This window comes from Colias croceus, chromosome Z, assembly GCF_905220415.1.
Source record: "Colias croceus chromosome Z, ilColCroc2.1".
In the NCBI taxonomy this organism is placed as follows: Eukaryota; Metazoa; Arthropoda; class Insecta; order Lepidoptera; family Pieridae; genus Colias; species Colias croceus.
Genome location: NC_059568.1, coordinates 8,572,331 through 8,586,067, shown reverse-complemented (window position 1 = coordinate 8,586,067; position 13,737 = coordinate 8,572,331). Strand labels below are relative to the sequence as shown.

The window sequence follows — 13,737 nt, the reverse complement described above, 5'->3', positions numbered from 1 at the left end:
TAAGTTTTTATGAAACGTAGTGTAATGTGCTGGCCAACAGTCTGTCACTATGAGAATCTTTGAATTATCTAGTAGGTATGTATTGTTTGACAAAGTAAATTTTATTAAACTATTTATAACTTTTTTACTCCTATAATTAAATAGATTTTAAAATCATTATTAAAAATGTAAATTAATGTTTACTACGGACTCATAAAATATGTAAAAATTTAGGATAATAACAATAATTTTATAGCGATGTTGTAATTGGTATAACAGGTTGGTTAAAATCTTCTCTTATTCATATAAGTATATTTAGTCACAATGTTAGTTGCCATACCTACTTCTCATTTGTGAGATTAGTCTCATTATAGATGATTATTCCAGAAATTGTGGATTAGTAATAGACGTAAGGGACAGACAGACAGTTATTGCCTCATTTAGCTGTTTTCTAATATTAAATTTCTAATTTTTGTCTGTACTGTCTGTCACGTTCACGCCTAAACCGCTGAAGTGATTTTGATAAATTTGGTAATGGTTCATAGGCATAAGACGGGTTTTAAACCTATGCCGCTCGAAGTCCCGAAGTCGAACTACCACAATTGAAATAGTAGAGAGTTATAAATAATTATCTCTTTGATAATTTTGTTACGAAATGCCATAGATATATAAAAATTGGAAACAGGACGCAAACACACGCACACACAGCACGTACACAATTATCCACTATTTCTGGGAAACCCTGTACCTATATAATATTTTACACTAGCTACTCCGCGCGGTTTCACCCCCGTGGCTCCACTCCTGTTGGTCGTAGGGTGATGATATACCTATACCTATAAGCTTCCTCGATAAATGGGCTATCTAACACCGAAAGAATTTTTCAAATCGGACCAGTAGTTATCGAGATTAGCGCGTTCAAACAAACAAAATCTTCAGCTTTATAATATTAGTACCTATAGATTAAGTATGATATTTTAAGGACTAGGACATTAAATTAGCACATCGCGATCGGTGATATTCTTATTATGCAGTACATGTTTAGCTTTGTCTGAACTCTGTGTCTGAACTAATATTATACATAGGATTTACATAATATTTGAGTTTTTACTAGCTGTTGCTCACGATTTTTAACTGAAACTAACTCATCCGATTTAAAAAATCGGTTGAGTTGGTATATTTTATAATAGAAACGCTTCCTTTTGTTACTGTTACCATGGACCCAATATACTCTAAGAGTATATTGGTCCATGCTGTTACTAAGCTATACAACTGGTTATGCAGTCGTGCAGTCGTATGCTAATAGTTTCATAAATATGTACAAAAATAAGTATAACTTTTCAAGAAAATAACGTAAAATATATTTTAAACTAATTAGTTCTTAGTTCTTAAAAGATATATTTAATTTTTAAAATAGCCTTTTCTTGCAGCGATGGCGGATGACAAAGAATTAATATATCTTATGTATTCCAAACGCAACAAGACATCAGAAACACAAACGTCACAGTTAAGCAATTTAAATACGTATATTAGATCAGATGATGTTGCCAATAAATCAACAGAACGGAGTAATTTAAAATTTATGGATAGAAAAGAACATGGAAAACAAATCTGCTTTAATAATATAAGCTTAGTATTGCAAAAGAAGAAAAAACATCGCTATAAAAACGTTATATTCGATTCACTAAATAATTCAAAAAAACACAAACATTTAGTCAAGCCAAAGAGTTCACCTTTGCTATGTTCCAAAAATTATTATACTAATTCCATAATTTACTATGAAAATTTTCGCCATAATAAATTTGAACCTGGACCCCCTTACAAATCGTATAATAATTTGACAGCATCCAGACATTTATTTTCTAAAACACGAAATACTTCTTGTGAAGTATATCGGTGTCAATTTAGTACACAAGAAGAAAGTTGTTGTTGTTCATGTAATTCTGATGCAATGTTTGAAGTTATGAAGAGTCTTTATGACTGTTATAAAAAAAAGAATTGTGATCACTGTAACTGTATACTTTGTGGTCATCTACCAAGAGAGGAAAGGCGATTGGGTGAATTACGTAAAGCAGGTGTTGACTTATCTGCAATCGCCAAGGGAAAAGGAAAAAAGAAGAAAAAAGTAACAAGTAAGGAGATGTTAGCTATGTTAGAAGGTAAAACTCAAGCCGAAAAAGAGAAAACGTTGAAGGAACTGGTAAAAGCTGGAGTGGATTTACCTGAACCACGAACGCAGTCAGAAGAAGCACTTATGGCAAAAGTTAGAACTGAATTAGGTTTACCTGCTGAACCGTCGACAAGAAAAATACCATCTGAAAAGCTACGTAAAGCTAAAGAACTAGGTTTATTAACACCTTTGGAAGGCAAATCTACGGAACAAAAAGAAAAAATTCTAAAAGGGCTAGTCATGAACGGTATTCCTTTGCCGAAAGGAAAATCAGAATCGGAACGTAAATTAATTGACAAAGTACGGGCTGATATGGGTTTGCCGCCAGAGCCAAAAACTACGGCAGAAAAAAGAAATTTCAAAAAAGCTATGGATGCAGGGCTCATAACACCACTGGAAGGAAAAACTCGATCACAAAAAGAAAACATTTTGAAACAACAGGCAGAAATGGGTATCCCTCTTCCAGAAGGTCGTACAGCATCTGAAAAATCCCTAATTGCGAAAATTAAACAAACAGTACGACCACCTTCCGAATCTAAAGTTCCGTCTGAAAAAATGAAAAAAGCAAAAGCTGCAGGCCTACTGACGCCCTTAAAAGGTAAAACTCCAGCACAGAAAGAAAAAATTCTAAAGGGGTTGGCTATGAATGGAATCCCTTTTCCAGCAGCTAAAACTGAGTCTGACCAAAAAATAATGGATAAAGTACGAAAAGATATAGGTCTGCCACCAGAACCCAGAACATCTTCAGAGAAAAATAACTACAAGAAAGCGCTAGCTGCAGGTATTATAACACCACTAGAAGGAAAATCTGGACCACAAAAAGAAGCAATATTAAAAAAGCAGGCTGAAATGGGAATTCCTCTACCAGAGGGTCGTACTCCATCTGAAAAAGCTTTGATTGCAAAAATACAACAAACAGTTCGCCCAGTCTCTGAATATAAGGTTCCGTCTGAAAAGTTAAGAAAAGCTAAAGCAGCAGGTTTATTGACACCCCTTAAAGGCAAAACACCGGAACAAAAAGAAAACATTCTTAGAGGATTAGCTATGAACGGTATACCTCTCCCAGAAGCTAAAACTGAGTCAGACCGGAAGATAGTCGATAAAGTAAGAAGAGATCTGGGCTTACCGCCGGAACCTAGATCATCATTGGATAAAAATAATTATAAAAAAGCATTAGCTGCTGGTGTTATAACTCCATTAGAAGGAAAATCTGCTCCACAAAAAGAAGCAATATTAAGAAAGCAGGCTGAAATGGGAATTCCTCTACCAGAGGGCCGCACACCATCTGAAAAGGCGTTAATTGCAAAAATTCAACAAACAGTCAAGCCACCCTCTGAATATAAGGTGCCATCAGAAAAAATGAAAAAAGCCAAAGCAGCAGGTCTTTTAACACCCTTACAAGGAAAGACACCGGAACAGAAAGAAAAAATTCTAAGAGGATTGGCGATGAATGGAATACCACTTCCAGCAGCAAAGACTGAGTCCGATCGGCAGATAGCCAATAAAGTAAGAAGAGATCTGGGTTTACCATCGGAACCCACAACGTCATCAGAAAAGAATAATTATAAAAAAGCACTAGCTGCAGGAATTATAACACCACTAGAAGGAAAATCTGCTCCACAAAAAGAAGAAATATTAAGAAAACAGGCTGCGATGGGACTGCCCCTTCCAGAGGGACGTACACCCTCTGAAAAAGCTTTAATTGCAAAAATACAACAAACAGTTCGCCCAGTCTCTGAATATAAGGTTCCGTCTGAAAAGTTAAGAAAAGCTAAAGCAGCAGGTTTATTGACACCCCTTAAAGGCAAAACACAGGAACAAAAAGAAAACATTCTTAGAGGATTAGCTATGAACGGTATACCTCTCCCAGAAGCTAAAACTGAGTCAGACCGGAAGATAGTCGATAAAGTAAGAAGAGATCTGGGCTTACCGCCGGAACCTAGATCATCATTGGATAAAAATAATTATAAAAAAGCATTAGCTGCTGGTGTTATAACTCCATTAGAAGGAAAATCTGCTCCACAAAAAGAAGCAATATTAAGAAAGCAGGCTGAAATGGGAATTCCTCTACCAGAGGGCCGCACACCATCTGAAAAGGCGTTAATTGCAAAAATTCAACAAACAGTCAAGCCACCCTCTGAATATAAGGTGCCATCAGAAAAAATGAAAAAAGCCAAAGCAGCAGGTCTTTTAACACCCTTACAAGGAAAGACACCGGAACAGAAAGAAAAAATTCTAAGAGGATTGGCGATGAATGGAATACCACTCCCAGCATCAAAGACTGAGTCCGATCGGCAGATAGCCAATAAAGTAAGAAGAGATCTGGGATTACCACCAGAACCCACAACGTCATCAGAAAAGAATAATTATAAAAAAGCACTAGCTGCAGGAATTATAACACCACTTGAAGGGAAATCTGCTCCACAAAAAGAAGAAATATTAAGAAAACAGGCTGCGATGGGACTGCCTCTTCCAGAGGGACGTACACCATCTGAAAAAGCTTTAGTTGCAAAAATACAACAAACAGTTCGACCGCCCAAAGAAAAAAAATCTGACCGTGAAATAGCTGATTTATTTACAAAACTTGAAGGTAAACCAGATAAAGAAAAACAAGAGATGTTAAAAGCTTTTGCAATGCAAGGCAAGCCATTGCCAGAAGGTAGAACTCCATCAGAAAAAAAATTAATAGATAAAGTAAGACATGACTTAGGTCTACCACCGGAACCTAAATCACAGGCACATAAAGATAAATATAAACAAGCTGTTGCCGCAGGCATCATAGTGCCATTGGAAGGAAAATCGGCGGCACAAAAAGAGAAGATTCTTAAGGCTCAAGCTGACTTGGGTCTTGAATTGCCAGAAGGGAGAACAGCGTCTGAAAAGGCTTTAATTAAAAAAATTAAAGCTGAGAAATCGAAACGGGCAAAATCCTTGCCTCCCGAAAAAATAAAAGAACTTGATGCCAAAACTGCAAAAGTTATGAAAGAAGGCAAAGGGCCAAGCGATGAATGCATTTGTGACATTCTAACACCAGAGTCAGAAAAAATGTCAAGAGGTCCACAAAAAGTCACCTCGGAGAAATTGCGAAAAGCAAAAGCAGCTGGTTTACTAACACCGTTGAAAGGAAAATCAGCTAAAGAAAAGGAAAGAATATTAAAAGGCTTAGCTAAAGAAGGATTACCATTGCCAGAACCAAAAACTGCATCTGAAAAACAATTAATAGACAAAATTAAGACTGAAATGGGAGTGCCTAGTGCAGTGAAAGCTGTACCATCAGATAAGATGCGCAAAGCTAAAGCAGCCGGGTTGCTTACACCAATACACGGAAAACCAGATAAAGAAAAAGAAAAAATTCTCAGAGGCTTAGCGCAGCATGGCATTCCACTACCACAGGCGCAAACAGCATCGGAAAAGAGGGTTATAGATAAAGTACGAAAAGACTTAGGACTTCCTCCCGAACCAAAAACTCCATCTCTTAAGGAAAAATATCGTCACGCTCAAAATGCAGGTCTAATAACGCCGCTAGAAGGTAAATCACGTGCTCAGAAAGAGAAGATTCTAGCCAAACAAGCTGAAATGGGCATACCTTTGCCCGAAGGCCGGACACAATCAGAAAAAGACATGATAAACAAAATTCGCGCTACAGTCCCAAGAAAGATCACGTCAGAAAAACTACGTAAAGCGAAAGAAGCTGGTTTACTGACACCACTTGCGGGAAAAACACCAAAAGAAAAAGAAAAAATATTAAGAAATCTTGCGAAAGAAGGATTGCCGTTACCCGAACCCAAAACTGCGTCCGAAAAACAGCTAATAGCAAAAGTCAGAAAAGACATGGGAGTGCCACTGGAAGGAATATCATCAGAAAAATTGCGTAAAGCGAAAGCGGCTGGTCTTATAACACCATTGGAAGGAAAAACTCCTGCCCAAAAAGAAAAGATTCTTAAGGGCAGAATCGCTGCTGGTTTGCCTTTACCCGAAGCAGTTACCCCATCAGATAAGGAAATGATAAAGAAAATTAAAGATGAAACGGGATATGTTACACCTTCCGTAGAAAAAAGGAGAGCTATTTCAGAGAGAGGAATACTTACCCCACTTAAAGGAAAAACTCCGGCAGAAAAAGAAGCAATATTAAAAAAATTAGCAAAAAAGGGTATCCCTTTACCAGAAGCCAAAACCGCGTCAGAAAAAGCAATAATAAATAAAATTATTGATGACTTAGGTAAATCAAAAGTTTTACTAGCATCCCCAGAAAAGTTAAAAGCAGCGAAAGCAGCTGGACTTCTTACACCATTAGAAGGGAAAACAGACGCACAGAAAGAAAAAATTCTAAAAGGCTTGGCATCACATGGCATTCCTCTTCCCCCAGCAAAAACCCCATCCGAAAAAAGAATTCTTGATAAAGTTCGCAAGGACTTAGGGCTACCACCAGAGCCAAAAACATCTGCTTTAAAAGGTAAGTACCGCTTGGCACAAAATGCTGGGGTAATTACTCCATTAGAAGGCAAATCACCATCTCAAAAGCATAAAATTTTAGCGAAACAAGCAGAAATGGGTATACCTTTACCCGAAGGTCGAACACAATCTGAAAAGGATCTTATAAATCGTATACGCCAAACAGTTCCGAAAAAAATTGCGTCTGAAAAATTACGAAAAGCAAAAGAAGCTGGCTTATTAACACCTTTACAAGGAAAATCTCCCAAAGAAAGAGAAAAAATATTAAAAGGTCTAGCTAAGGCTGGATTGCCATTGCCTGAAGGAAAAACTGCATCTGAAAAACAGTTGATAAATAAAATAAAGGCAGATATGGGTTTACCAGTAGAAGAGATTCCATCCGATAAACTACGAAAAGCTATAGCTGAAGGTCTAATAACGCCACTAGAAGGAAAATCACAAGCACAGAAAGAAAAAATATTGAGAGGGCGTGCTGCTTTGGGTTTACCTTTACCTGAAGGAGTTACACCGTCTGATAAAGCTTTAATTAAAAAAGTTAAAGCAGACACAGGATATGTTACCCCAAAAAAGAAAAGAGTTAGCAAAGTGGCGTCAATGCCAAGAGGACCAGACATAACACCGGCACAAAAAGAAAAATTTTTAAAGGACTTAGCTATGCAAGGAAAATCATTACCGGAAGCGAAAACTGCTTCCGATGTCAAAATTTTAGAGAAAGTAAAGCGTGATCTAGGACTTCCACCGGAACCCAAATCACAAGCAGATAAAGATAAATATAAACAAGCTGTTGCCGCAGGTATCATAGTGCCATTGGAAGGAAAATCGGCGGCACAAAAAGAGAAGATGCTTAAGGCTCAAGCTGACTTGGGTCTTGAATTGCCAGAAGGGAGAACGGCGTCTGAAAAAGCTTTAATTAAAAAAATTAAAGCTGAGAAAGCGAAACGAGCAAAACCCTTGCCTCCCGAAAAAATAAAACAACTTGATGCCAAAACTGCAAAAGTAATGAAAGAAGGCAAAGGGCCAAGCGATGAATGCATTTGTAACATTCTAACACCAGAGTCAGAAAAAGTGTCAAGAGTTCCTCAAAAAGTCACCTCGGAGAAATTGCGAAAAGCAAAAGCAGCTGGTTTATTGACGCCTCTTCAAGGAAAAACACCCAAAGAGAAGGAAAAAATATTAAGAAACCTCGCTAAAGAAGGAATGCCTCTACCGGAACCTAAAACTGCGTCCGAAAAACATCTAATTGCAAAAGTCAGAAAAGATATGGGAGTGCCATTAGAAGGAATACCATCCGAGAAATTTCGAAAAGCAAAAGCAGCTGGTCTTATAACACCATTGGAAGGAAAAACTCCTGCACAAAAAGAAAAGATTCTTAAGGGTAGAATTGCTGCAGGTTTGCCTTTACCCGAAGGAGTTACCCCATCGGATAAGGAAATGATAAAAAAAATTAAAGCTGAAACGGGATATGTAACGCCTTTGGAAAAAATACCTTCGGAAAAAATGCGAAAAGCAAAAGCAGCTGGGCTTCTTACTCCATTACAAGGTAAACCACAAGCAGAGAAAGAGAGAATTCTCAGAGGCCTGGCACAACACGGTATACCTTTGCCACCACCACAAACAGCTTCTGAAAAAAAGCTCCATGATAAAGTGCGTAGAGATATGGGACTGCCTCCAGAACCTAAAACACCATCTACCAAAGAAAAATATCGTAAAGCTCTGGAAGCTGGATTAGTTACACCTCTTGAAGGTAAGACTCCAGCTCAAAAAGAAAAAATTTTGACTAAATTGGCTGAAATGGGGGTACCTTTACCTGAAGGTCGTACACAGTCTGAAAAGGACCTCATAAATCGGATAAGAGCAACGACAAAAAAAGTACCATCAGAAATGAAAGCCGAAATCGGAGGAAAAACAATAAAAGCTAAAACTTCATCAGAAAAAGAAGTTCTAAGGAAAGCCAAAGCTGAAGGTTTATTGACTCCCCTGAAAGGTAAAACACCGGAGCAGAAAGAAAAAATTCTTAAGGGCTTAGCTGAAGCTGGCCTTCCTATGCCAGAAGCTAAGACAGCATCTGAGAAAGCTTTAATAGAAAAAGTTAGGACTTCACTTGGTCTTCCACTTGAACCGACCCCATCCGAGAAAAAAGGAAAGATCAAAACAAAATCTAGAAAAACTGGCGTTTCTAAAGTTAGAAAAAGTGCGATTGGTGTAGGTAAATCTAAGTTAGGAATAACGGAGGAGTTTCAGGATGTCATTAAAACCACAACATGTGATCGCGGTTGTGGTTGCGATAGAAAGAAAATAAGGTTTAAGCATAGCTACGTAAAAATAAGAGTAACGTCACCAGACATATCGTCGCTGTGTCCTTGCCCTGAAGAATGTCTCCCAGGCGTAAAAGGAGGTGTTTTCACGGATAACGAAGGTATAAAAGTGACAGTTGGTCAGGTTACTGGAGTACCTTCTTTTCCGTCTAAAGAATTGAAGTCAAGAGATAAACTTCACAACGAAATCATTAGTTCTCACAAAAACACTAACTTAACAAACGGTACGGCACTCGATGTATTAAACAGGTTTAAAAAAAGTATTCATGATGTTTCTACATCAAATACTGGTTCCTACATAAAAAATACAATTTATGTTAACAACAACACGATGCCGTCTTCATCTTATCACACGAAAAAAAAATACAAAGCTTTAAGTGCTTCAAGCGTGAGTGATACGTTTTTATTAATTCAATCTTGTTCGATCTTGTCAGATTCAGATCTCAGTGTCAGATTATCAGCTTTATTAAATGGCATCGATTCCTCGTTGCTCTTTACAACATCTTCAAATCTTAGCTTACTCTCACATACTATAAGCTTTATCTCATTTTCCCTCGCCAATTGTTCAACAAATTCTAATTATTTAATTGAGACAAATAGTATTGGATCCTTTCAATCGGAAGAATGCACAACAGATGATCTGGACTATTTGCAATTTGGATATATAAGCAAAAGCGGGATAAACAGGTTTGTTGTTTCATTAAACCATATTTTAAATAGGTAAAAAAAAACTTTAAAGCGATGTTTTTTATTCGTAAATTTACTTCACTATATCACGAACATATTACGTTGTAATAGGTAGAGTCCTTAAATTGCTAAACATATTTAATTATAGTACCTAAAGAAGTATAGAACCGCGTGTTACAATTATTAAAAAATGCGTATTTTTTTTTTATTTCAATGATTATCAATCCAAGTGGAGACAAATCTAACACACGAAAAGTCATTTAAATCCGTTAAACCTTTTTTAAAGTAATTAAAAACCGGGGAAGTCCGGAATCCTGCAGGCCTAGCCAAGTGGCATACGCTTCATAGCGTTTCTCTTTCTTAGATGTTAGCGTACGCTAGATAACGAACGCCCACAACGCGTTTCTCCTGTCAAAAGTGCCACTTGGCTAAACATTAGTATGGCGCCTGTCGTGTGACTTTACGTTCCGTTTGATGGAATAGAAAAACAATGCCACTTGTCTACCAATTTTAGTTTCGTTACGCTCGGACACGTGACGTATCTCCAGCTTATGTCAATCTCATACATTCGTTTATCTATTCTATTAAACTTTACGCTAATAGAAAGCCACTTGTCTAGGGGGGCATGTGTCACACCGAGCAGTTAGCCGGGGCTGCGGGAACTCCTATGAAATCAAAATCCGTTAAGCCTTTCATGACTAATTAACTCGACTTTTTACTTGTTTAATTTTTATTTATCACTAGCTGTTCCCCACGGTTGTGCCCGCCCTGCTTTGCTCCGATTAATTTATACGTGATGATAGCCTTCCTCAATATATGATAACACTGAAATAATTTTTCAAATAGGACCAGAAGTTACTGATATTAGTGCGTTCCGGCAAACAAACAAACTCTTCAGCCTTATATCTGTGTAGATTTTTTTTATATAAAATTGTACTTTTACTTGCAGTGACATAAATCTATATCAATATTCATCAGCGTTCGGCAGCAGCATGAATGAAATCCAAAAGCAAATCATTTCTTATCCTACGATTTTTCGAGTAGTCCATAATATACGCAACTATAGTGCCCCGGATAACTACACTTATACAGAGGATCCAACAATTTTAATCGATGCAGTGGGAAAAATATTATCAGACCCTGCTTTAAGGGAATCGTCATCGTTGTACGTATTAATGCCAACATCTTCGGATGACGATGATTCTTTATATTCCATAGAGGGCCAACAAAGTTCTACTATATGTATCCAACTAACTGAAAGTTATACGAAATGGAAAAACAAATATGGACCGCAGATAAACAGTTAGTTTTAAAATTATTCATTATCTACACTCCATGTGCTCATCGACAAAAAATACCTGTTTTTTTTCTATTGGTTTAACTAAGGGGGAGACAAATAAGAGAATAAGAATGAGCGAACTCGTTAAGGATTTTTTTAAATATTGATTTCATCAAAACATGTAGATTGTAAAAATAAATTTCATTCTTCGGAATAATAATAATTATGGAAAGAGGCGAGGAACTAAATTATAGTTACCTACTTAACAATATTATTTTTCTTCCAGATTCGTCTTGCAAAAAACATCGAAATTCCTGCGGGTTAAGAATAGCAGCAAAAGGAAGGAATAATCTTTCAAACGGAAAAAGATGTACACCTATTAGAAATGACTGTACAGAAAATTATAATAAACCAGACATAAATCATTATTCGGATTGCTTAGCTATTGAAAAACAAGAGATACATAGATCAATATACTATGACATTGGTACTGATACCACGGACCGGCCCTGCTGTTGTGAGATCGAGAGTAATAAAGATATCGTGCTTCAAGTCTTGGACGATTCTATCAACGAACCGTCAAATATCATTTCTGATGTGGTAGCCCCATTCATTTTAAATGAGGCACTAGCCCAAGGTACCTTCACTTTGTTTACCTAAGTTTTATATTATGTACTTATAAAAATTATACCTAAGTATAAACCTTATATAAAATATTGGGGGCACTTTATAGTTATTGTTTATTGATATTTTAGGCATCAATCACGACATTACTGGATTTAAAAACTATTCAAATAAAAGAGTAAATTCCATAAGGAACGCATGTGCACATGATACACCAGTGCGTCACTGCAGGATCTGCCATCCAACTGGATCGCATCATTACACTTCAAGTGGCTGTTCACATCTACACCACAAGCAAAAACAAACAAGTAAACAATGCGAATGTGACTTCGAAAAGATGATAGCAGCTATAGAGAAAATAGTAAAGGATAACGTGTCCACAGCATGCGGTACATCGCGAGATAATGTAAATATTGAAGTTACAAAGCCAATTTTAAGTAAGTATAAGAATCTTTTTATTTTTAAAACTTTTCAACAAAAGCAAACCAAAAATATATTTTTATTTTTATCAAGTACCTATATTTCACATTCTAATAAAATATAATAACACCCACCCACTCATCATATCGTGCGATAGCTCTGCTGCCATTCTACGTATATATGTACCTATAAATATTTTTTTATTTTAAAACAGCCAAAACTGTGACAGTAACTACAATCTATACTAATATTATAAAGCTGAAGAGTTTGTTTGTTTGAACGCGCCCATCTCAGGAATTACTGGTCCGATTTGAAAAATTCTTTCGCCGTTAGATACTGCCCATTTATCGAAGAAGGCCATAAAAGGGTATAATATATCATCACGCTAAGACCAACAGAAGCGGAGCCACGCGGCTGAAACCGCAGAGCACAGCTAGTAGTAAATATACAACGATTGCAAGTATTTTATTATGTATATCACTACATAATATTAAAACTAAATCGCTTCCCGCGGTCCCGCCGCGCTGTCAGTTCCTAATTCCTATGTAGGTATGCACAGGATTATGTCATTAAAACTACGCAACAGATTTAGATGAGATTTATTAATAGGTAAATATTCAAGAATAACGTTTATAATATGAAGGTCAGGGTCATAATAACAAGTGGTAGGAGACCTTAACAATTGCACTAGGTAATTCTCTACTATCTGAGATAATAGTGTGTGATGAACATTCTGGTTTTGCTTATAAACTTATAAAAATAGTACAAACTGTGCCTAATGTGGTACCGAATGGGGTTTCACATAAATAGCTAGGTATTGATTTATTATGTCAGGAGTAGTTAGTTCTCTAAAATAATTAAAAATTAACAAAATTTTAAAGTTGTATAAAAAACATTCTAAACTAAAACAAAACGGCACTATACCTACATCGAATCTGTTTTTCAGGACATTGCAAGTGAGGCAAATTAATAACAAAAGTAGAGCTATTTCTTTTGAAGTCTCTATGTAATCTTTAATACAAAAATTCAAGCTTGGTAACTAATTTCACGCACTTCATGATTTTAGAGAAAGCAAAAACACAGGAACCGCCAAAAGTGCTAAAAATCGATTGCAGCGCGTGTAATACACCTAATTTAGTAGAACCAGGAGAGCTATTGTGCGTTTGTAGAGGGCAGAAAAAGAAAATAACTATTGGAAAGAAATGTCCTTGTGAAGAATATGCGGCTGCAAATGAATACAAATTGCCCGTTGCGCCAAAACCCGCACTCAAACCCGATCCCATATATGAAACACAATCAAATTGTAAATGTAAGAAAAGTAAAAAGAGTAAGAATGTAATTTGTGAATGTCCCCAGGAACCACCTGAAGATGAAATGGAACCTTTTGTCTGGTTAGATGAAAGGCAATTAAGAAAAATGAGGTCAGATTTAACCCACGCTATGTCAGGATTCAAACTTAACAAATCGCGCAAAACTGTAGAAACTGAAATGAGTTTCCAGGAGGCTCTAGAATTTTTTGAACTTTACCAGGATGAAGTAACAGGTGCTCAGTCAGAGCAATGCTTTTGCGAAGAAAAAAAAAAGAAACATAAGAAATTAGCGGAATGTGAATGTCCACCTGTAGAAGAGCCTCCCCCAGAAGAACCCCCCGAGGAGCCTTTCCGAGGTATAAAGCTTCGTATGACAGGAAAAGGCTCTATGTCAAGGGGATTGAGCGGCGTATTATGTTTTGAGCTTTTAGAACATTGATTTTGTAAGGATACTTTATTAGCAAATTAATATTGTGTTATTTTGTATATTGTCATCCGCCA

At 36.7% G+C, this 13,737-nt stretch overlaps 1 protein-coding gene across 4 annotated transcripts; it reads left to right on the top strand.

Annotated features, from left to right (window-relative positions):
- The first annotated feature begins 188 nt into the window (after window positions 1–188).
- Window positions 189–13,737, top strand: LOC123705011. 4 transcript variants are annotated; one of them, XM_045653559.1, is made up of 6 exons: window positions 189–201; window positions 1,410–9,603; window positions 10,553–10,905; window positions 11,169–11,519; window positions 11,638–11,943; window positions 12,993–13,737. In XM_045653559.1, exons 2-6 carry the CDS (start codon window positions 1,412–1,414, stop codon window positions 13,673–13,675), a joined length of 9,885 nt encoding a protein of 3,294 aa, XP_045509515.1. In that variant the 5' UTR covers window positions 189–201; window positions 1,410–1,411; the 3' UTR covers window positions 13,676–13,737. The 4 variants fall into 4 exon arrangements, with proteins under 4 accessions (XP_045509515.1, XP_045509514.1, XP_045509517.1 ...); XM_045653558.1 differs by having other exon boundaries at window positions 190–258; XM_045653561.1 differs by having other exon boundaries at window positions 190–258; window positions 13,283–13,367.